General features: G+C 35.7%; 1 protein-coding gene across 7 annotated transcripts in view; it reads right to left on the minus strand.

The window, feature by feature from the left end:
- The window catches only part of DOP1A (DOP1 leucine zipper like protein A), a 109,424-nt gene that overhangs the window by 64,780 nt on the left and 20,971 nt on the right, over positions 1–23,673 (minus strand). For all 7 annotated transcript variants that reach the window (XR_010933829.1, XM_067702676.1, XM_067702673.1 and 4 more), the window contains exons 2-6: positions 20,830–21,033; positions 17,774–17,955; positions 12,147–12,317; positions 9,691–9,884; positions 4,980–5,074 (exon numbers count right to left, since the gene is read on the minus strand). Coding sequence is in view for 6 of the 7 variants with exons in the window: in XM_067702676.1 (XP_067558777.1) it covers positions 4,980–5,074; positions 9,691–9,884; positions 12,147–12,317; positions 17,774–17,955; positions 20,830–20,967 (780 nt within the window). In the remaining variant the exon portion in view is untranslated. The remainder of the gene's footprint in view (positions 1–4,979; positions 5,075–9,690; positions 9,885–12,146; positions 12,318–17,773; positions 17,956–20,829; positions 21,034–23,673) is intronic.

Here is a 23,673-nt window from a genome sequence, read left to right on the forward strand (position 1 = left end):
TGCTGATCTACCTATTTAACCTCAGATACATGTAGGTCACAGATACTGTCACAAGATATAAGAAGTACTAATGTCTTCCAATCTTATTTTGAGAGAAAAACTTACTTTCCTAAGAAAGTAAGAAGTCACTTCTTGATTACTACTGACATCACTACGTATTGCTAATATGGAAAAAAATTCTATTATAATCTCAATTAAAGGTCTAACTTCTAGAGATTAGGGTCAACTTTCCATAAAATTAATAAAGAGAGTCTAATAAACTTGTAAAGTCTAACACTCCTAACAGCAATCACTCTTTCTGGGATAAGTTAATGAAGGCTCTCTTAAATTACCATTACAATCAATACTTGTTATGAGTTTATTACATGCAAGACATGGAAAGGAGGAAAGTGGGGAACAAAGAATACTCTGTCATTATCCTTTGATCCTTTTTCTAAGGTAATCTAATAATATGGTATAGTAATGGGGGGGAAGAGTATTAGAATTGGTCTGGGTGGAGTATGTACTTTTAAAAAAACATATTCAACACAGCTATTGTTTTCATAATACAAATTACAGAAGGAAGGCAGAGAAAATCTTTTTGGTTGGTAGGGATACAGAGGTGGTAGAGTTAGAAAGTACTGAAAGAAGCTCAGGCTGAAAAAAGGTTGAGAAGTACTGGTCTAGTGAGATTACATTGTTCGTGTCAATTTAAGTCTACCATGACTTAATTCTTCAGATCTTGCTGAATCATCTATCAGTATATTAAAGGACTAATAGCGTTGAAAGTTTGAAAGGGAAGAAAACAATGGGAATGTTTAACAGTAAAGGTTAATAAGTTTTTTTAATAAACATTTTAGGCTTTTGAGCCACATATTTCTTTGCCATAATCTTCTTTCTTTCTTTCTTTCCTTTCTTTCTTTCCTTTCTTTCTTTCCTTTCTTTCTTTCTTTCCTCCCTCCCTCCCTCCCTCCCTTTCTTTCATTCATTCACATCTTTATTGGAGTATAATTGCTTTACAATGGTGTGTTAGTTTCTGCTTTATAACAAAGTGAATCAGTTATACATACACATATGTTCCCATATCTCTTCCCTCTTGCGTTTCCCTCCCTCCCACCCTCCCTATCCCACCCCTCTGGTGGTCACAAAGCACCGAGCTGATCTCCCTGTGCTATGCGGTTGCTTCCCACTAGCTATCTATTTTACGTTTGGTAGTGTATATATGTCCATGCCACTCTCTTACTCTGTCACAGCTTACCCTTCCCTCTCCCCATATCCTCAAGTCCATACTCTAGTAGGTCCGTGTCTTTATTCCCGTCTTGCCCCTAGGTTCTTCATGAGCTTTTTTTTTTTTTCTTAGATTCCATATATATGTGTTAGCATACAGTATTTATTTTTCTCTTTCTGACTTACTTCACTCTGTATGACAGACTCTAGGTCCATCCACCTCACTACAAATAACTCAATTTCGATTCTTTTTATGGCTGAGTAATATTCCATTGTATATATGTGCCACATCTTCTTTATCCATTCATCTGTAGATGGACACTTAGGTTGCTTCCATGTCCTGGCTATTGTAAACAGAGCTGCAATGAACATTTTGGCACATGACTCTTTTTGAATTATGGTTTTCTCAGGGTATATGCCCAGTAGTGGGATTGCTGAGTCATATGGTACTTCTATTTTTAGTTTTTTAAGGAACCTCCATACTGTTCTCCATGGTGGCTGTATCAATTTACATTCCCAACAACAGTGCAAGAGTGTTCCCTTTTCTCCACACCCTCTCCGGCATTTATTGTTTCTAGATTTTTTGATGATGGCCATTCTGACCGGTGTGAGATGGTATCTCATTGTAGTTTTGATTTGCATTTCTCTAATGATTAATCATGTTGAGCATTCTTTCATGTGTTTGTTGGCAATCTGTGTATCTTCTTTGAAGAAATGTCTATTTAGGTCTTTTGTCCATTTTTGGATTGGGTTGTTTGTTTTTTTGATATTGAGCTGCATGAGCTGCTTGTAAATTTTGGTGACTAATCCTTTGTCAATTGCTTCATTTGCAAATATTTTCTCCCATTCTGAGGGTTGTCTTTTCGTCTTGCTTAGGGTTTCCTTTCCTGTGTGAAAGCTTTTAAGTTTCATTAGGTCCCATTTGTTTATTTTTATTTCCATTTCTCTAGGAGGTGGGTCAAAAAGGATCTTGCTGTGATTTATGTCATAGAGTGTTCTGCCTATGTTTTCCTCTAAGAGTTTGATAGTGTCTGGCCTTACATTTAGGTCTTTAATCCATTTTGAGTTTATTTTTGTGTATGGTGTTAGGGAGTGTTCTAATTTCATACTTTTACATGTAGCTGTCCAGTTTTCCCAGCACCACTTATTGAAGAGGCTGTCTTTTCTCCATTGTATATTCTTGCCTCCTTTATCAAAGATAAAGGTTTATCTCTGGGCTTTCTATCCTGTCCCATTGATCTATATTTCTGTTTTTGTGCCAGTACCATACTGTCTTGATTACTGTAGCTTTGTAGTATAGTCTGAAGTCAGGGAGCCTGATTCCTCCAGCTCCGTTTTTCGTTCTCAAGATTGCTTTGGCTATTCGGGGTCTTTTGTGTTTCTATACAAACTGTGAAATTTTTTGTTCTAATTCTGTGAAAAATGCCATTGGTAGTTTGATAGGGATTGCATTGAATCTGTAGATTGCTTTGGGTAGTAGAGTCATTTTCACAATGTTGATTCTTCCAATCCAAGAACATGGTATATCTCTCCATCTATTTGTATCATCTTTAATTTCTTTCATCAGTGTCTTATAATTTTCTGCATACAGGTTTTTTGTCTCCCTGGGTAGGTTTATTCCTAGGTATTTTATTCTTTTTGTTGCAGTGGTAAATGGGAGTGTTTTCTTAATTTCACTTTCAGATTTTTCATCCTTAGTGTATAGGAATGCCAGAGATTTCTGTGCATTTTGTATCCTGCTACTTTACCAAATTCATTGATTAGCTCTAGTAGTTTTCTGGTAGCATCTTTAGGATTCTCTATGTACAGTATCATGTCATCTGCAAACAGTGACAGCTTTACTTCTTTTCTGATTTGGATTCCTTTTATTTCTTTTTCTTCTCTGATTGCTGTGGCTAAAACTTTCAAAACTATGTTGAATAATAGTAGTGAGAGTGGGCAACCTTGTCTTGTTCCTTATCTTAGAGGAAATGGTTTCAGTTTTTCACCATTGAGGACGATGTTGGCTGTGGGTTTGTCACATATGGCCTTTATTATGTTGAGGAAAGTTCCCTCTATGCCTACTTTCTGCAGGGTTTTTATCATAAATGGATGTTGAATTTTGTCGAAAGCTTTCTCTGCATCGACTGAGATGATCATATGGTTTTTCTCCTTCAATTTGTTAATATGGTGTATGATACTGATTGATTTGCATATATTGAAGAATCCTTGCATCCCTGGAATAAACCCCACTTGATCATGGTGTATGATCCTTTTAATGTGCGTTGGATTCTGTTTGCTAGTATTTTGTTGAGGATTTTGCATCTATGTTCATCAGTGATATTGGCCTGTAGTTTTCCTTCTTTGTGACATCTGTGTCTGGTTTTGGTATCAGGGTGATGGTGGCCTCGTGGAATGAGTTTGAAAGGTTCCTCCCTCTGTTATATTTTGGAAGAGTTTGAGATGGATAGGTGTTAGCTCTTCTCTAAACGTTTAACAGAATTCGCCTGTGAAGCCATCGTAAAAAATCATTCTTATCTTGCAGGCTGCTTGCCCACCTCTCTACTGGTAAGTTCAGACTATACCAATATGCCACAGCAGCCGTTTTTGTGAAAAGCCAGAGGCAGAATAAAGGCCCTTGGCTTAAGGATGGCAAGTCTTAAAATAGAAACTGGGGGTGGTTTATGTCCCACCCCTATAAATATACTGCTCCTATTACTAGGGAACAGTATAGGCAATGAAGTGTAAGATTCTTCAATTATTAGTAACTCAATTTCAACCTGAATAAAGTAATAAAAGAAAAATTTGACCATGGCCAATTATAATGAAAATTCACTAGTTATCTACTAACCACAGCTCTTACAAAATCCCAAATAATAGTCTTTTCTGCTAATGACATTTTAGAAACAAACTTACTTTTCCGAGGTAAAAGTTTTCCATTTCTTATTACATTTGTTAGGTATGTAGTTCCACCATTCTGAATACTTACACATTGGCGCTCTAAATTGCTCATCATAATTTAGAACTCAAAAGAATTTAGATCACTTCCTTAAAAAATGAGGATAGTAATTAAATTAAGTTCCAGCTTCATTTACGATTTAAGTGAGTTATTCTCATCTGTCACGAAACTACAGTTGACCCATGAACAAAGAGGGGGTTAAGAGTGTCGACAGTTAATGGAAAATCCAAGCAGAATTTCAGTCGGCCCTCCATATCCACGGTTTCATATCCTAGATTCAAAAAACCATGGATTCTGTAGTACTGTAGTATTTACTATTGAAAAAAAATCTGCATATAAGTGGACCTGTGCAGTTCAAACACTTGTTCAAATTTCAGCTGTACTAGAGAATGTCAGAGTAACTAAATATTTGGCTTTCAAATTACAGCCAACTCTGCTAAGGGTCTGACATACATCCCCCAAATCACCAAACCAAGAAAAGATGACATTAGGACAGAGATAAGAGCTAGGTAGAAGGCCTGGGTCTCAGAGTCTTGGCTTACTCACAGCTAGCAATGAATAACAATACCTCTTGCTTTTTAAAGGTTAAAAGTTTTTTTTTAAAGGTATGAAATAATCTATTTAATTCTTCATATTCTTATCCAAATCAATAAATCTTATTTTCCCCAAAATTTCACAAATTCCGCTCCTTAAAAAGGGAACTTGTTTTCTATGTACTTACTGGTTTATAAAACAAGAGAATACAACTTAAATCCAATTTTAAAAATAACTACACATCAGGAATCTATGAATGTCGAAAGAATGCCTTATGTTGATACTGGCATTACTGTTTTACCTGACTCATGTGGAATGGAAAACAGAAGAGTATGAGGTCCAGTGTGCTTCTCTGTACCAGTACACTTGAATCTTGCACCGAAGTGCTTACCGCTTCTACCTAAAATAAGAGAGTCTTTAGTACCTATTGTGTATTACCCTGGGAAATAGTTACCATGAAAATGTAACAATGCCTCATTTTCCTCAAAAAATAGAAGTATGCTTCCAAGTTTCTTTTATCACTAATTACACATTTGTACATTGTTTTGAATAGGTAAATATAATAGTTTAAAATTAAGGAGCACAAAAGAGTACACAGCCAAAAGGTTCTCCCCCATCTGTTTCCAACCACCCAGTTTTGTTTGTGTAAACAATCAAGACTACCAGTGAATACTTTCTGCAAATATAAGTAAATAAAAACATGCATGCATAATCCCAAACTCTGCCTTTTTCATTTAACAACATACTCTGCAGAGCTTTCCTTAACACTACATAAAGAACTTCATTTTTTATATCCAAAGAAATACTTCCTTTCACAGATGCATCCTTATTTATTTAACTAGGCTCCTAATGATGGACATTTATACTGCTTACAACCATTTACTATTGTAAGTAATGTTGCAATATACTTACATAATATACAAGCACACCTACAGGATAAATCTTTCAAAGCAGAATTGCCAGATATTCCGATATACACAGTTGCAATTTAAATAGTGTAATGCTTTGTCTTAAGATTATGTATATTTATATTCTCACCAGCTCTGTGTGACAATTTGTTTTTCCGTGTTAACCCACACGTTTCTTGTTTTTGTCAACCTGATATATGAAAATGGGTATCTTCATACAGTTTAAATTTTTATTTCTCTTCTTACAAATAACACTGAAAATTTTTTCGTACCTTTGAATTATTTTTATTTCCTTAGGTTAAGTTTCTGTTCAAATCAATTTTTCTACTTGACTGTTAATATTTACTTATTTATTTACATAGCTCTTTGAATAATAAGGAGGTTAGTCCTTTGACTGTGATGTATTATAAACAGTTATCCAATTATGGCACTTGATTTTTAAAGAAATTTAAAAAAAATGACTTCTTTAAAACTTCCATTAAGTCATTAAAAGGAAATGTAACAATACATTTGGAAAATAGTTTGGTAGTTTCTTATAACCTTAAAACATATATTAGGAGAAAATATAAAAGTAAATCTGTTTGAGATTAGATTAGACACAATTTCTTAGATAATATCTAACACCAAAAGCACAAATGACAAAAAAGAAAACAGATAAATTGGATTTGATCAAAATTAAAATTTTTGTGCTTCAAAGGACACTATCAAGAAAGTGAGAAGACAACTGAATGGGAGAAAATATTTTTAAATCATATATATGATAAGAACTTAATATCCAAAATTTATAGAGAACTCCTACAACATAACAACAAAAAGAGAAATAAACCAATTTAAATAATGGGCAAAGAATTTGAACAGACATTTCTCCAAAGAGTTAAAGATGGCCAATAACCACAAATATGTTCAACATCATTAATCATTAGGGAAATGCAAATCAAAACCACAATGAGATAACACTTCAAACCCATTAGGATGGCTATAATAAAAAAGACAGACAGTAACAAGTATTGAAATGGATGTAGAGAAAAGGGAACCCTCGTATATTGCTAATTGGAATGTAAATCGGTACAGTAACTTTGGAAAACAGTTTGCCAGTTCCTCAAAAAGTTAAACACAGTTACCATATGACCCAGTAATCCCACTGTTAGGTGTATACCTAGAAGATACAAAAACTTATGTCTACACAAAAACTTATGCATGAATGTTCATAAAGAATTATTCCTTAAGAGCCAAAAAGGAGAAGTAACCCAAACTGTAATCAACTGAATGATGGATAAATAAAATGTGCTATATCCAAACAGTAGAATATCAATCAGCTATTAAAAGGAATGAAGTACATGTTTCAATATGAACAAATCTTGAAAATATTATGGTAAGTGAAGGAAGCTATTCATAAAAGACTACATATCATGTATTTTATTTATATGAAATGTCCAGAATAGGCAAATCTATAGAAACAGAAAATAGACAGTGGTTGCTAGGGACAGGAGTGAGGGAAAATGTGATGTGATTAATGGGTACAGATGGGGTTTCTTTCTGGGGTGACGAAAATGTTCTCAAATTAGTGGTGATAGTTGTACAACTTTGTGAATATACTAAAAACCACTGAACTGTTCAATTCAAAAGGATAAATTTCATGGTATGTGAATTATATCTCAATAAAGCTGTTATAAAAAAAGTTAAACATATATTTACCTTATAAAGCAGGAATCCCATTCCTATGTATTTTCCCAAGAAATAAGAATATATGTCTGGATAAAGAAGATGTGGTACATATATACAATGGAATATTACTCAGCCATTAAAGAGAATGATGCCATTTGCAGCAACATGGATGGACATAGAGATTATCATACTAATGCCATTTGCAGCAACATGGATGGACACAGAGATTATCATACTAAGTGAAGTAAGTCAGACAGAGAAAGACAAGTATCATATGATATTGCTTATATAAGGAATCTTAAAAAAATGATACAAATGAACTTATTTACAAAACAGAAATAGACTCACAGACTTAAAAAACAAACTTATGGTTACCAAAGGGGGAAGGTGGGGGGAAGAGATAAATTAAGAGGTTGGGATTAACATATACACACTACTGTATTTAAAACAGATAACCAACAAAGACCTACTGTATAGCACAGGGAACTCTACTCAAGATTCTGTAATAATCTAAATGGGAGGGCTTCCCTGGTGGCGCAGTGGTTGAGAGTCCACCTGCCGATGTAGGGGACACGGGTTCGTGCCCCAGTCCAGGAAGATCCCACATGCCACAGAGAGGCTGGGCCCCTGAGCCATGGCCGCTGAGCCTGTGCTCCACAACGGGAGAGGCCACAGCAGTGAGAGGCCTGCGTACCGGAAAAAAAAAAAAAAAAAAAATCTAAATGGGAAAAGAATTTGAAAAAGAACAGATATATGTATATGTATAACTGAATCATGTTGCTGTGCACTTGAGACTAACATTATAAATCAACTATATTCCAATATAAAATAAAAATTAAAAAAAAAGAGGGACTTCCCTGGTGGTCCAGTGGTTAAGAATCTGCCTTCCAATGCAGGGGATGCGGGTTCGATCCCTGGTCGGGGAACTAAGATCCTACATGCTGCGGGGTAACTAAGCCTGCAGCCTCTAGAGCCTATGCGCCACACCTAGAGAGCCTGCATGCCTCAACTACTGAGCCCACGTGCTCTGGAGCCCGTGCACCACAACTAGAGAGACCACACCCTGCAACTATTGAGCCCATGCGCTCTAGAGCCTGAGTGTCACAGCTGGAGAGAAGCCTGTGCGCCACAACAAAAGATTGTGTGTGCCACAACCAAGACCTAACGCAGCCAAATAAATAAATATGAAAAAAAGAGAAATAGTTGTAAATGGAAAAAAAAAAAGAACATATGTCTATATAAATAACTGTATGCAAATGTTTGTATTAGTTTTATTCATAACTGCCCCAAACTGGAAAGAACTCAAACGTTCATTAATCAGTGAATGAATAAACAAACCATGGTATATTCATACAATACTACATAGCAATATAAAAAAACAAACTATTGATACATGCAAAAACATGGATGATTCTCAAACACGTTGTACAAAGTGAAAGAAACCAGACAACAGCTAACACTGCATGATTCTATTATGTAACATTCTGCAAAAAGCACAATCTACAGGAATAGAAAATAGATCAGTGTTTACAAGGACTTGGGAGTGTAGGGAATGAGAGTGACTACGAAGGGACAGAAAAGAACTTTTTGGGGTGATGTAAATGTTCTCTATCTTGATTTTATAGTATGTATATATGTATACAGTATGTATAGTATACTATAGTATGTATAGTATGTATGAATTTGACAAATGACTGTATGTATCTGTCAAATTCATACAACTGTACACGAGTTAATTTCAGTGTATGTTAATTACACTTTAATACATATAACCAAAAATCTGCATAAAAATCTGTCATTTCATAATCATGTGGGGAAAAAGTAAAGGATGATTAATCACAACCTTTATTTTTAAACATTTCAAAATGACCCTTAAGGGATTCTTTGTTTTTCACTCCTTGCTCATTTTAAGAGTACAGCACTCTACAGAGATAAAAGGTTTCCTTCTGTTCTTAACCTTGAAATTAAAAAGTATAAGCAAACAATCAATGTGATTTTTTTCAACTATCTTTCACTATCTGCTTTAGTAATACATCATTTTGCATAAATCCCATACAGAATCTGGCTATCACTTTGTCTAAAATCTGTCTTTCCTATAAAGAAATCTATGATCCAACAGAAGGTACACTTCGAGATAATATAATGAATGTGGCTATGTTAACAATGGTCTAATCAGTTAGCAAGATGGTAATAAAGACCATTTATTTGCTTGAATAACAGATAATAAAGATAACATATAAATAACAATTCCTTTTCCATGAAAAAACTTTGTAGGTTTTCAAAAGAATAATTAGCAACTATTTTGGTCTTTAAGTTTCCTTGATGAAAAATGTAAGCTCCATGAAAACAGGAACTTCATTCGTGGCACGATTCTCAATATCTGGAATTTTGTGTCTGGCTATAAAGAAGTATGAGTTAAATGAGCAACCACATGTATACCTACCATTAGCTCGATATCACTGCCAATTATATAAAGCTGATCTTCCATGGAAAGCTTCCTGTTCAAATGGGCAAGAACATACGTGATTCCAGGTAAACGCACAGCAGGACTGGTTAGAAGGCTACCCCAGAGGGCACTGTAGAATGCCGACTGGTCCACTGCAGTAGCAACCTTTTCCAATAATGTGTTTGTTCTGAGGTACAAAATAAAGTGGTTGAAAAAGGGAAATATTTAGTTTCACGATGTTAAACACAAATCATTATCCTCTCCCAGAATGTATGAAAGCATCCCTGCCGTAGTCATATGTTCCATAGATGGGAAGAAGCATACACGTCAGAGTCAGAGAACTGGGGTGTAAGTCCTGGCTCTCCCAATTACTAGCTGTGTAATCTGGGGAAATCACTTAGTGTTTCTTCAGTTCAGTTTCCTCAACCGTAAAATGAAGATAACAACAAAAACACCACCACAAGTCCCATCTGCCTCAGTGGGTTGTTAAACCCACATACATTATAGTTAATAATAATCCTATAGCAGAACATATCTTCTGTTGATTTTCTACAAAATTTTAAAGGCTATTTCCAAATATTTCCTTCGCTTTGAAATCACATTATGTAATTCACTATTTCAATGAATTATCCTATGACAAAATCAGAGATGCATTATTGCTCTATTAAGAACTGCATTTAAAGAATTACCTTTCATTTGTTTTAAACATAAGATAAACAATGCAATACACAAAAATTATTACATTGCTATAAAGCAGATTCAGAATCAAGAGAATCTGATGATGAGTTCTACTGTTAACTTACTATGTGATTTAATACTAACACTGTAATCCCTTCTAGCCTCAATTTAACTATGCATTAAAAGAACATGTTTTCATATCATTTTATAGAACTTGTGTGAAATAACTGGCAAAACATATTGCTATGGTCTGAATGTTTATGCCCCCTGAAAATTTATACATTAAAACCCTGATCCCCCAAAGTGATGGTATTAGAATGTGGAACCTTTGGGAGGTGCTTAAGTCATGAGGGTAGAGCTCTCATGAATGAGATTAGTGTTCTTATGAAAGAAATACCAACAGAGCTCCAAAGTCCCTTCCAGTAGATGAGGATATAGGGAAAAGGCTCCAGCTATGAACCAGGCAGAAGGCTCTCACCAGAGCATGGTCATGTTGGCACCTTGATTTTGGACTCCCAGCCTCAAGAACTGTGAGAAATAAATTTCTGAATTTTTGCATTTCTGAATATTTCTAAATTTCTGAAAATAAATTTCTACCCAGTCTGTGGTATTTTGTTACAACAGCCCAAAAGACTAAGGCACATAACAAGATTAAATCATAGAGATACCACAGTCATAAAGACCATTATTCAATTTCTACGTTAAATTTTTAATTATAACTAGCAGATTTATGAAATGGTATTCATTGTATGCTTCCCTTAGGAGAATTAATAAAACAATTTAAAACAAGACTGATTTATAAACTTAATAAAATAATCTCATATTGTGTTTCTAAACTTGTAAGCAAGTAAGTAAAAAAGTTAATAAAAGTAAATGATAAGTTTTGAGGACTAAAGTATTTTTTCTCAAAGTAGCTTATAAGAGTAATCCAATATTTTCAGGATTAGATTCTTACAGCATTATGGGAGCAGATGAAATATAATAAAAGGGTAGCTGGTCAATGCACTGGAATAAATTATTTAAATTTAAATCATGTGTACTCGTAAAGAAAGTTTGGCATTTTCTTTTTCTGCCACCTTAATTCATAATTTCCTTTTTGGTAAGAATATCAGTAACAGAGATTAAAGATACTTAACGTTACCCTGCATTGTCTACCACTATTAACTTCCAAAGAAATGATAGGCTCCAAAACAGATCAAATCATTTTCTTCGAAGAGTTAAAATATCAAGAGTATCATGTCAATAGGTTGGTGCTAGGCTATTTTCCACCATTAACAATTTAAAAATTGATGGTACATGGCCCAATTTCCCATTCATTTTATTAATTTAAATGTCCTATCTATTGTACTATTATTTTAAATTATGGGTCACAAATTTTTGAGTGATTTTTATGTGCTAGGCACTAGACTAAGTGATATTGAAATATTATAGTAACACAATGAAATAGGTTATGCTTCTTTATATACAAGAAAACTCAATAAAGTTCAGAAATGTTGAAAAAGCTTTCCTAAGCTCACACAGTGTCTGTCAAACTAGGATTTGAACCCAGTCCATCTACCTTCCAAGTCTGTGCTCTTATTACTCAGCTAAATTTTCAGTGTGATACACAAACTAGACACACTAATTTTTTTGCTATAAAAATCTTCAGGTGATATACTGACGTGTCAAGAATAATTAGTTTTTGTGATGCTAATATTACTGATTTAAGGATGCTTGCTGACAAATCCATGACTTTGATTACTTAGCTGCAGCAATAACAGTACTATCTTACCTCTCATAGTACTCTGATCCTTCTTCTAAGCCAGGAAGAATACCAGTTAGCAATCCTTGTAGACCAGGCTTCAGTGTTTTACCCAAAGGCAGATAATATATCTCATACAAACTTAGCAATGTTGGTTTCACCGACATGGCAGCATTTGCAAGAAGAGGAAATAGTCCAGAACTGTTTTATAAAAATAAAAGTGGGGGATAAAATAACTATAAAATATTAATTCATATGTACCAACATGTGTGTATAAATCTTTTAAAAATGAAATAATGTTATACTGCTCAGCTTAAAATGGTATCCTGTATAGTGATGCCTTCTAAATCCATTAAACCAACCTAGGTCTCTCACCTGAGCTTCATACTCATAAACCCAGTGGCCACCTAGCTGTTTCACAAGGCCTTCAAATTTCACAATTCATAAACAGAGTTCCCTCCCTCCCCCTGCCCCAAATCCTGATCCTTCCCCTGTAATTTCCATTTCAAAATATGGCATCAGCATCCATCTGGTTGACCAAAGGCTATACATCTTAGAGTGACTCTTGACCCTTTTAAAAAAAATCTACTTTAAATCGGAATCAATTACCAAGTTTTCTCTCCAAGCCATCCTCCTAGATATTTTTTGAATATAATAAATTCTCTCCATCTCCATCAGATAGCTCCTTAGAAGAGACCACCAAGGTATCTCAATCATCATCTCTCAATCATCATGTCTTACCAAGTACTGCTTCAGGATAGCCCTGAAGCAGCTGTTCTCAATAAAACCTTTCACTGGTTTCCTGCTGCCTTTAAGATATAGTCTAAATGCTTAATGTGGCTTTTAACATCTTGCTACTACATACCTCTATAGAGACAATGTATGCTCACCAATATCACTCCTGCACCCTCTGCTCCAGCTACACTGAAGAATTCCTCTCAAGTTCATTTTAGAACTTTCCACACCCTCGTTAGCAAGCAGGCCTTCGCACATGCTGCTCTGAAAGATACAATTCCTGCTCCCTTACTTACAACCTCCTTGTTGTCTGGATGATTCCTAGGACTCAGGAACTCAGCCTAAGCTGTTTCCTTGAGGAGACTGTCTCCTAATTAGACTAGCTTAGGCTCCCTATTTGATGTTCCCATAGAACCTAACACTTATTCTAATAAGTAATTCTGTTTTTACTAACAGTAAGTAATTCTATTGCTGTGATAATAATAAGTAATGCTAGGGACTTCCCTGGCGGTCCAGTGGTTAAGACTCTGCGCTTCCACTGCGGGGGGCAAGGGTCCGATCCCTGGTCGGGGAACTAAGATCTTGCATGCCACACAGTGCAGCCAAAAAAAAAAAAAAAAAGTAATGCTATTCCTTGCGGCAGCAGAAGGAAACATCAACAAAGTAAAAAGACAACCTACAGAATGGGAAAAAAAATTTGCAAACCATATATCTGATAAAGGGTTAATATCTAAAACACATAAAGAACTTGTACAACTCAATAGCAAACAAATAACCTAATTACAAAATGGGCAAAGGACCTAAATAGACTTTTCTCGAAAGAAGATACATGAATGGTCAACAGATACATGAAAAGATGCTCAACATCACTAGTCAACAGGGAAATGCATATTAAAACCACAGTGAGATAACATCTCATGCCTGGCAGAAGGGCCATCATCAAAAAGACAAGATATAACAAATGCTGGTGTGGATGTGGAGACAAGGGAACCCCTGTGCACTGCTGGAGGGGCTGCAAATTGGTACAGTCACTATAGAAAACAGTATGGAGATTCCTCAAAAAATTAAAAATTCCAATTCTGGGAATATATTCAAAGGTAAAAAAAACACTAACTCAAAAAGAATCCCCATGTTCATAGAAGCATTATTTACAATAGCCAAGACATGGAAACAACCTAGGTGTCCACTGATGGATGAATAAAGAAGTTGTGTGTGTGTGTATACACACACACACACACACACACACACACACACACACACACACGGAATATTATTCAGCCATAAAAATGAGGAAATCCTACCATTTGCAACCACATGGATGCATCTTTAAGGTATTATACTGAGATAAGTCAGACAGAAAAAGACATACCGTATGATCTCACTTATAGGTAGAATCTTAAAACAAACCAAACCAAAACAAAAAAACACCCTAACTCATAGAAAAAGAGATCAAATTTGTGGTTACAAGAGCCAATGGTAGAGGAAGGGGGAATTAGAAGAAGGAGGTCAAAAGGTACCAACTTCCAGTTATAAGATAATTGAGTACTAAGAATGTAATGTAAAACATGATGACTACAGTTAACACTGCTATATGATATACAGGAAAGTTGTAACAGAGTAAATCCCAAGAGTGCTCATCATAAGGAGAAATTTTTTTTCCTTTATTCTTTTCTTCTTTCCTTTCTTTTTATTGTATCTATATGAAAAGATGATATTAGCTGAACCTATTGTGGTAATCATTTCACAGTATATGTAAATCAAACCATCATGCTGTACACCTTAAACTTACACAGTGAGGAATGTCAATTATTTACCAATAAAACTGGGGGAAAAAAGAGAAATTCTAGTAGATAATTCTGTAATATCAGAAAGCAAGAGACCATGACTCTCTTTTTATTTCTGTATCCTAAATCCTTAACACCAAGTCCTGCACTTGCAAAGTGCTTAACAAATGAATTAAGAATCTGTCTTGCTCCTACTTTATACAGAAAACAGAGGTCATCTAGTGGGAATTCCCTCAGCTCGCCATTTTCCCGCCTTCAATTTTAGGTAGTACAGTGTGACTTAAAGCTACAGTAGTAACCTCTTCAAAGCTACCTTGCCCCAGGGCCCAACGTCTCCTTTTGCCAGGGCCCTGCTTTATCTACCATCCTTTTTCTTTCCTGTAATTTCTTTCTTCCTCCACTGACAATTGTGCTTAAATCTTTCCTATGACTCTAAAAAGAGAACAAATTACAACAACAAAATCCCCAAACCTTTATCTTAACTACCTCCTGGCTTGAAGCTGCCTTCCTACTTCAACTTTTGGGGGGAAAAAAAAAGCACTCCTCCCAATTTATCACCTCCCATCTGATCTTCAATCGTGACACTTCTACCTGCTCTACTGAAGCTGTTCTCCATACTGTCACCAATGTCTACTAATCGCCAGATTTGATGGTCTATTTTCAGTCCCTACTGTTTCATGTGCCAGTAATATTTGATACTATTCACCACAACTTTCTCTTGAAATTCTTTCCCCTTTTGGCTTCAGGTGAGCTCTGTCTCCTGGTACATTTTCTATCTCTGATTCTTCTTGTTCCTTTTCAATGACTACTTTCCTCCACCTGCTCTTTAAATAATGTGACTCCTAAGTATTCACAGAATGGTCTCATTCCTTTACCCTCCTTATTATTCACAACGTACTGGGTGATCTCAATCATTCTCTTGGCTTCAACTGCCACCTGAATACTAACTGCTCTAAAATCTCTCTAGCCTGAAGTCTGGGTTTGTATTATCAAAAGTTTACTTTACATATCCATTTAATATTTTACGCTGCTCAAACTACATGTCTAGCCTTCTTAGTAACCCCTCTGTGTACTGTATCATATTAAAAAGCCAGATATGGGGCTTATCTGGCATATGGGGAAGCCAGAATGAAAAGTTCTAACATATGTTTAATCATAGTTCCAAAAAAGGAAGAGAGAATACATGGAGTAAAGTCAATTTAAAGAGACTCCAGAATTGATGAAAGGTATTGATTTACAGATTTTAAAATCCCAATGAATTCCAACCAGGATAAAGAAAAAGATATCTACCTCTAAATACATCACAGTAAAACTGCAGAGTACTAATGACAAAGATGTAGAAGTAAATACGCAGACTTCTATGAGCTGATATTCGATCAGAGACCTGGATTAAAGCATTACAGAGTGAGGAAAACAAAGAGAATGAGGAAGAATAAGCAGAGACCTATGTTGTCAGAATGGAGTAAACTGGGTAGAAAGTGGCAGGAGTTAAGAGGTCACTGACACAGACTGGGCCAAAGTATATAAAGCCTTAAAAGCCATAGTAAGGGCTTTGAATTCTGTTTTTAAGCGACAGGAGGAAGTCAATGGAGGTTTTTAACAGAGGAATGACATTACCTATTCAATGTATTAAAAAGTTTACTCTGATACTATGTGGAGAAAAGGGTGTAAGAGAATAAGAACAGATGTTATATGAATATTCGGAGGCCAGTAACAAAGACCAGGCTAGAGATAATGCTTACTTAGTGAGGATGTTGCCAGCAAGGGTAGAGAGAGGTAGATGTATTTGGAACATGGAACAATGGCTAACATTTATTGAGTACTTATTACATGCTGTACTTTGTTCTAAGCACTTTACATATATTAACTCTCTTAATTCTGTTAACAATACTATGAAATTGATCATCTTATTCCCATTTTTGCAGATGAGAATACATACAGAGAGAGGTGAAGAAAATGGCTCAAGATCACAGAGCCAGTTAGCTGTAAATATGAATTGTCTGACTCCACTGCCTCTGCTCTTAACCACCATGAGATAGAACTCTTAGTGACAGAATATTCATGAGAGGAAGGAGAATATGGGCAAAGAAAACAAGATGTCAAGTGTAAGTCTGAGATTTCAGGTGTAAATGGATGGATGGTGGTGCCATTTACTGAGCTTTAGTGCACTGCAGATGGCCAGGTTTATGGGAGAAGGTGAGGTTAGTTTGGAGCAGGTTGAGCTTCAGCTGCCTTTAAAGATCCACACTGAGGTGGCGAGTAAGCCAGGAGTTTAAAGCAGAAGTCAGCACTAGTGATACCAAGTTGGGAGTCTGCACATAAAAGATAAATCATGGCTTGGATAAGCATGCCCAAGGAGAGAATATAAAGTGAAAACATTAGGTACAGGACTAAGCAAGCCTTAAGGAACTCCATATGTAGAGTTTAGGGAAAGGAGAAAAGGCTGGTAAAGGAGATTGAGAAAGTAACAAAACTGGAGAATGAAGTATAACAGAAGGCAAGAGAAAAAGACTATTTTAAGGAGAGAATGGTCAACTATGTTGAAAGGTGCTAAGAGATCAAGGTATCTATTTTTTCTCAGGGTAGTTCTCTAGCTTAAAAACACAGAATGTTCTGTAGTCTCAACAATTTTGAAAAAAAATAAACTTTTCAAAAATGACATCTGAGAAGGAAAAAATTCTTGTATTAAGAAATATTAGGGACTTCCCTGGTAGTCCAGTGGGTAAGATTCCACGTTCCCAATGCAGGGGGCCTGGGTTCGATCCCTGGTCAGGGAACTAGATCCCACATGCATGCTGCAACTAAGAGTCCGCATGCCACTACTAAGAAGTCCGCATGCCACAACTAAGAGTACGCATGCTGCAACTAAAAGATCCTGAATGCCGCAATGAAGATCCTGCATGCTGCTACTAAGGTCTGGCACAGCCTAAATAAATAAATAAATCTTAAAAAAAAAAAAGAAAGAAAGAAATACTGTAAATTTTTCTTAAGTATTTATTTATCAAAATATTTAAGACTGACATCTGAAAACTTTCATCATTAAGGACTTTTCAATTTTTTACCTTTTACTGCAAAAAGCATAAAATAGCTAAAAATACTTTTTACTTACATGCAAATAGACAGTAAAATTATTCTCACCTATATAAAAAAAGATCTTTGGCAAGTCGCTTAGGTCCAATGATTTTGAAGATAATTTCATATGTTTCAAGTGCCTTCCGATGAACTCCACCTGGTAATGCTGGATGTAGACATTGAGCTAGGCGTTTGCCTATGGTCAGCTTTTTGGGTACCACTTGGTACTTTGCATTATTTTGTAAAACCTTGAAGAAAACATTTTAATTCAGTTGAGAAAAATATTACATTTCATTTTATTTCCATTTTCTAGCATAGTATTACCAAAAACCCTTATAGGACTTCTTTACACTCTGAAAAAATTATAGAGGATGTCAAAAAACTTTTGTTTTTATCAGTTACATCTGTCAATACTGGATTTAAAATTAAAACTGAGGATTTAAAAATATTTATTAATTTGTTAAAAAAAATAAACTCATTACGTGTTAACAGAAATAACATTTTTATGAAAAATAACAATACTTTCCAAAACAAATTTGTTCAGAAGAAAGGCACCGTTTTAGATGTCTGCAAATCTTTAATGTCAGTCAGCCTTCAACCTATTTTTGATACACTGTTTGAAATACATGAAGAAAATCGAACCTCAACATAGATACTTTGTTGGAAGAGGAACAACCACTGCTGTACTATATCATATTATAGCAAGTAATTCTAGTGCTAACAAGAACATACATGAGATTATAATTGCCCATTTGCTTTTACTAATCTCCCAATTGGGCCAAATACATGTTGCTGTATTTATTCAGCCACTACATTTCTTTAGAGATGATGGTCAAGGCAGAATTTATAGAAGAAGATGCTATCTCACAAATCACTCAAAGGAGATTAATTATTTAAGTGATAAAAGACTTACAAATGCAGTTCTTCAGAGTATTATGGCAAAATGCTGATAGAATACTAGAAAATGAACACTCAGAATGAATACAGTATAATAGACTGGAACTGGAATTTAGATGAAACACAAAAGAAGTCCTTTATTTTAAAAAATAACTGAGGTTAAAATATATAAAACGAATGATCTGCCAAAGGCAGTACAGAAGAGAAGCACTAGATTTTTCATTTCACAAAAAAAGCGGAGGGTCTGAGGTCCACTTAGATAGAACATTTTCAATGTTCTTCCCACTACAAGCCTTCAATCCAGTTTTAAATTGGATGTAACGAATGTAAATAAAATTAGACCTACGAATGCAAAGCAAATCAAGGGCACAACACTAATAAGACTCCAACTACAAAATATTTTTATTTTTTGAAACTAGCTGCCTTCCATTTCTAGAATATTACTTTGAATTTTGGATGCAGGAGCAAAGAATCAATATTTACATATATTTTAAAGAAAAGTATAATTATTATCAGAAGTACTTCTGTAGAAGGAAACTTAATGATGTGTAACACAAAATGCCTCAATAAAGAAATTCTACTGATACCAAAAATTTTTTTTTAAAAAGCAAAATATAGCACTATTTTCTAAAAGCACTTCAGTTAGAAAACTTGTATAAATGAGGCATAATTTAGTATATTAATAAATAAAATTTTATACTAAAACATATTTAGACTATCTTCAACAAATTTATAGATATATAACCCTTGCCTTGTTTCACCATGATTTTAGGTAAGTTTCACCAATGCTTTGTATATCCTATGTTATATTATCTGGATACAGTGAAATCTGTTTTCATGAATGCTAATTAAGTATAAAAAACTAGGGGCTTCCCTGGTGGCGCAATGGTTGAGAGTCCGCCTGCCGATGCAGGGGACACGGATTCGTGCCCTGGTCCGGGAAGATCCCACATGCCACGGAGCGGCTGGGCCCGTGAGCCATGGCCGCTGAGCTTGCGCGTCCAGAGCCTGTGCTCCGCAACGGGAGAGGCCATAACAGAGAGAGGCCCGTGTACCGCAAAAAAAAAAAAAAAAAAAGTATAAAAAACTAATTATGTACTTAATTAGGCGAATTAATTTCCACAACTTAATGAACTGCTTTTACACGTATTTCCTAATAAATCTTCAGAAAGAGACCCTTCAGGACAAGAAAGAACCTAACTACCTTTAAACAAACTCATATTTTTGGATGCAATTTCTTGGGGATATTGTAAAAGTTTTGAGAATTTATCAAACCTCAAATGACAAATGTTAGAAGTTAACATGTCAAACAAAAGTTTGTGCATCTAATTTTAAGATAAATCCTTGGCATTGGAAATTAAGGCTTTTCTTTTTAAGATATCAGGGTAATTATCTATAGTATGAGGTTGAAAACTAGTGTTCTTGGTATGTATTTTAAGACAAATTTCTTTCCTAATAATTGTATGCCAAACTGTTTGATGTTAAAATAGTTACCGGAAGAGCTCGCCCTTCATATCTACTCCCCTAGTCCACTTAATATTTAGTAGCATTTGTATTCAATTAACAGCTATTAAAAACAAACCCCCAAAGCCCCCAAAATAAAAACTATGTGTGTGAAGTGAGAAAATTTTGATCTAAGTTAAAAAAAAAAGGGGTCAAAATTTAAAGCTACAAGTTGATCAGTGATGCCACCACAATAACAGTGGATAACAACCAGACATGTGAAGAAGGATCATTCAACGCCAAGCTCCAAGGCCTAAGCAACAGCTTGTCACTTCTGTAAAAAGTACTGACTATAACTAAGAACTGTCTGGACATAAAATGTTTTCTTAATGCTACATACCATTTGGAAAGGACACAGCAGTAGCTTTCCACATGCAATTTTTCATTTTGCTGCTAGGAACTCCAGAACCATATCTGATGCTCATTTACAGGAACTTATTAACCTTCATGGTTAGCATATTTGCTTCCTAGTCTTGTGTTTATAGGTAATAAAGGAATAACTATATTTTTCAAGTACTGTTGTGGTTTTGGCCTCAAAAAAAAAAAAAAAGTCTGACTATATAGGCATGCAACTCATGAAGTAAAATAGCAGAGTCAAAAGTAATTCTGAGGTTTAGTTATGTTTTTAAATTCTTTACTTCAAAGTTGAGAGAAATTCAGTAAATACAGATGCAGATTTCTGATTTTTACTCCATTTTATAAAATGAGTAAGACAGACATACCTTATTAAGTTTTCCAAGTGCCGATATCAAATCTGCCCATTCACTGGAGTATTCAAAATTCTTTAGTGCTTTATCAATTGCAGCTACATAGTTTCTGTATTTGGAGTCACTCAATAACTCCAGCTCTTCTGTGTTCATCCTCCCACAGCGTCCCACTAGAGGCAAATTCCAAAGTCATGTAAAATCATCACCTACAAAAAAAGTCTGCAGGAGGAACCAAAGTTACAAAGTAAAGTATTAAAATGGGTTCAGAATTAATGGCTAACTTTTAAATGTTTCTTGAGTTAGGAGTGATCAAAACTTCAGTCAGCTAGTACGCAGGTTCATGGAAGTATTCAAAGACAGCTTCAAAAAGATAACTACTTATGTGTTGCTTTCTAGGAACTGGAAAAATGGCTGTGAGGACTTAGGGATTTATAAAGGAGGAAATATTCCTGTACTTATTTCATTTTAGAAATCATGTTATTTCTTTGTCATATTTGCTGATATAACATTCTGATACATACTCCTCTACTTTGTTTTGATCCTAAAATGCACTGACTGGTTATATTAGAAACATCAAGGACATTAAAACAGTAACAACAACAACAACAGGAAAAAGAAAAAGAAATGAATGACTTGGAGATCATCTAATTTTATTAAGCGATAATGGGCATATAGTATGAAAGAACATAAGCTGTTTGGAATTAATAAAACTTTTAATAAAACTGACGAGTATATGAGATAGTTTAAAATATGTCCACAAATTCTTTGATATTACTTTCAAAAAGCACTGCCTAATTCTCCAGCCCTGTGAGCTGGATTCTGGGACTCAATTCTAACGAAAACAGTAAGGCAGAAGTGACAATTTGTAATGGCCAAGACTAGGTCATAAAAGCACTTCAGCTTCCTCCCTACTCTCTCTCTTAGATCACTAGATCTGGGGAAAGCCAGCTGCCACATCCCGAGGGCACTTCAACGAACCTTATGGAGAGGTTTCTGTGGTAAGGAACCGAGGCTTTCTGCCAACAGCCACGTGAAGGAGCCACCTTAGAAGCAGATCCTTCATCCCTAAGAAAGCCTTGATTTGACTGTAGTACCAACTGACATCTTGACTGATTTCATGAGAGATCCTGAGCCAGAACTACATAGCTAAGTCTCTCAAATTCATGACCTAGAGAAATTTTGTTGTTTTAGGCCACTGAGTTGGGGGGTAATTTGTTACACAGCAATAGAATAGGTAACTAATGTGCAGTAGTAACAAGGAATCAAGGCTCAACTTAAAAATCAATGTGGGGACTTCACTGGTGGCACAGCGGTTAAGAATCCGCCTGCCAATGCAGGAGACACGGGTTTGATCCCTGGTCTGGGAAGATCCCACATGCCACAGAGCAACTAAGCCTGTGTGCCACAACTACTGAGCCTGCGCTCTAGAGCCTGCAAGCCACAACTACTGAGCCCGTGTGTCACAACTACTGAAGCCTGTGTGCCTAGAGCCCGTGTTCCACAACAAGAGAAACCACCGCAATGAGAAGCCTGCACACCACAATGAAGAGGAGCCCCCATCGCCTCAACTAGAGAAAGCCCATGTGCAGCGATGAAGACCCAACACAGCCAAAAATAAATAAATAAATAAATAAATAAATAAATAAATAAATAATGTGGCCTCTCCACCTTTTTGGTGTCCTATCTGACTTTTCACTTTGCACCCTTCCCTAGAGCTGGGTTTGTGGATCTGCAAAAGGATCTAAGAACTAGCCAATACAATTAAATGAGGGTTAAAAAGTCTTTCAACAAATGGCTTTGGGATAACTGGATATTCATATGTAGAAGAATGAAGTGGACTCCTTCCTCACACCTATACAAAAATCAACTCAAAATGAATCACAGATCTAAATGTAACAGCTAGAACTATAAAACTCTTAGAAGAAAGTACAGGAGTAAATCCTCAAGGCCCAGAGCTAGGTCTTCTTAGGATTTCTCAGAAATAACACTAAAAGCAGCATAAGCAATAAAAACACAAGCAAGGAGAAAATAAACCGGACTTCATCAAAATTAAAAACCTTTCTCTGCTTCAAAAGATACCATCAACAAAGTGAAAAGACAACTGACAGAATGGAAGAAAATATATCTCCCATATTTCTTTTTTTTTTTTTTTTTTTTTGCGGGCCTCTCACTGTTCTGGCCTCTCCCGTTGCGGAGCACAGGCTCCGGACGCGCAGGCTCAGTGGCCATGGCTCACGGGCCCAGCCGCTCCGCGGCATGTGGGATCCTCCCGGACCAGGACACGAACCCGTGTCCCCTGCATTGGCAGGCGGACTCTCAACCACTGCGCCACCAGGGAAGCCCTATCTCCCATATTTCTGATAAGGGACCTGAACTAGATATATAAAGAACTCTTACAAGTCAATAATAAAAGGACAAATAACTTTGAAATGGGCAAAGAATATGAATAGACATTTCTCCGAAGAAGATACACAAATGTCCAAAAAGCCCATGAAGTGATACTCAACATCATTAAGTATCAGGGAAATGCAAATCAGAACCACAAGATACTAGGATGGCTATAATAAAAAAGACAATAATAAGTATTGGCAAAGATATGGAGAAACTGGAACATTTGTACAGTGCTGGTGGGAATGTAAATTGGTGCAGCTGCTTTGGAAAACAGTCAGGCAGTTCTCAAAATGTTAAACATAGAATTACCATACAACCCAGCAATTCTACTCCTGGGTATGGTACACATACTCAAGAGAAATGAAAACATGTCCACACAAAAACTTGTACACGAATGTTCAAAGAAGCATTATTCATAATGGCCAAGAAGGGGAAACAACTCAAATGTCTATCAACTGATGTGTGGAT

Source organism: Pseudorca crassidens, chromosome 13 (genome assembly GCF_039906515.1).
Source record: "Pseudorca crassidens isolate mPseCra1 chromosome 13, mPseCra1.hap1, whole genome shotgun sequence".
NCBI lineage: Eukaryota > Metazoa > Chordata > Mammalia > Artiodactyla > Delphinidae > Pseudorca > Pseudorca crassidens.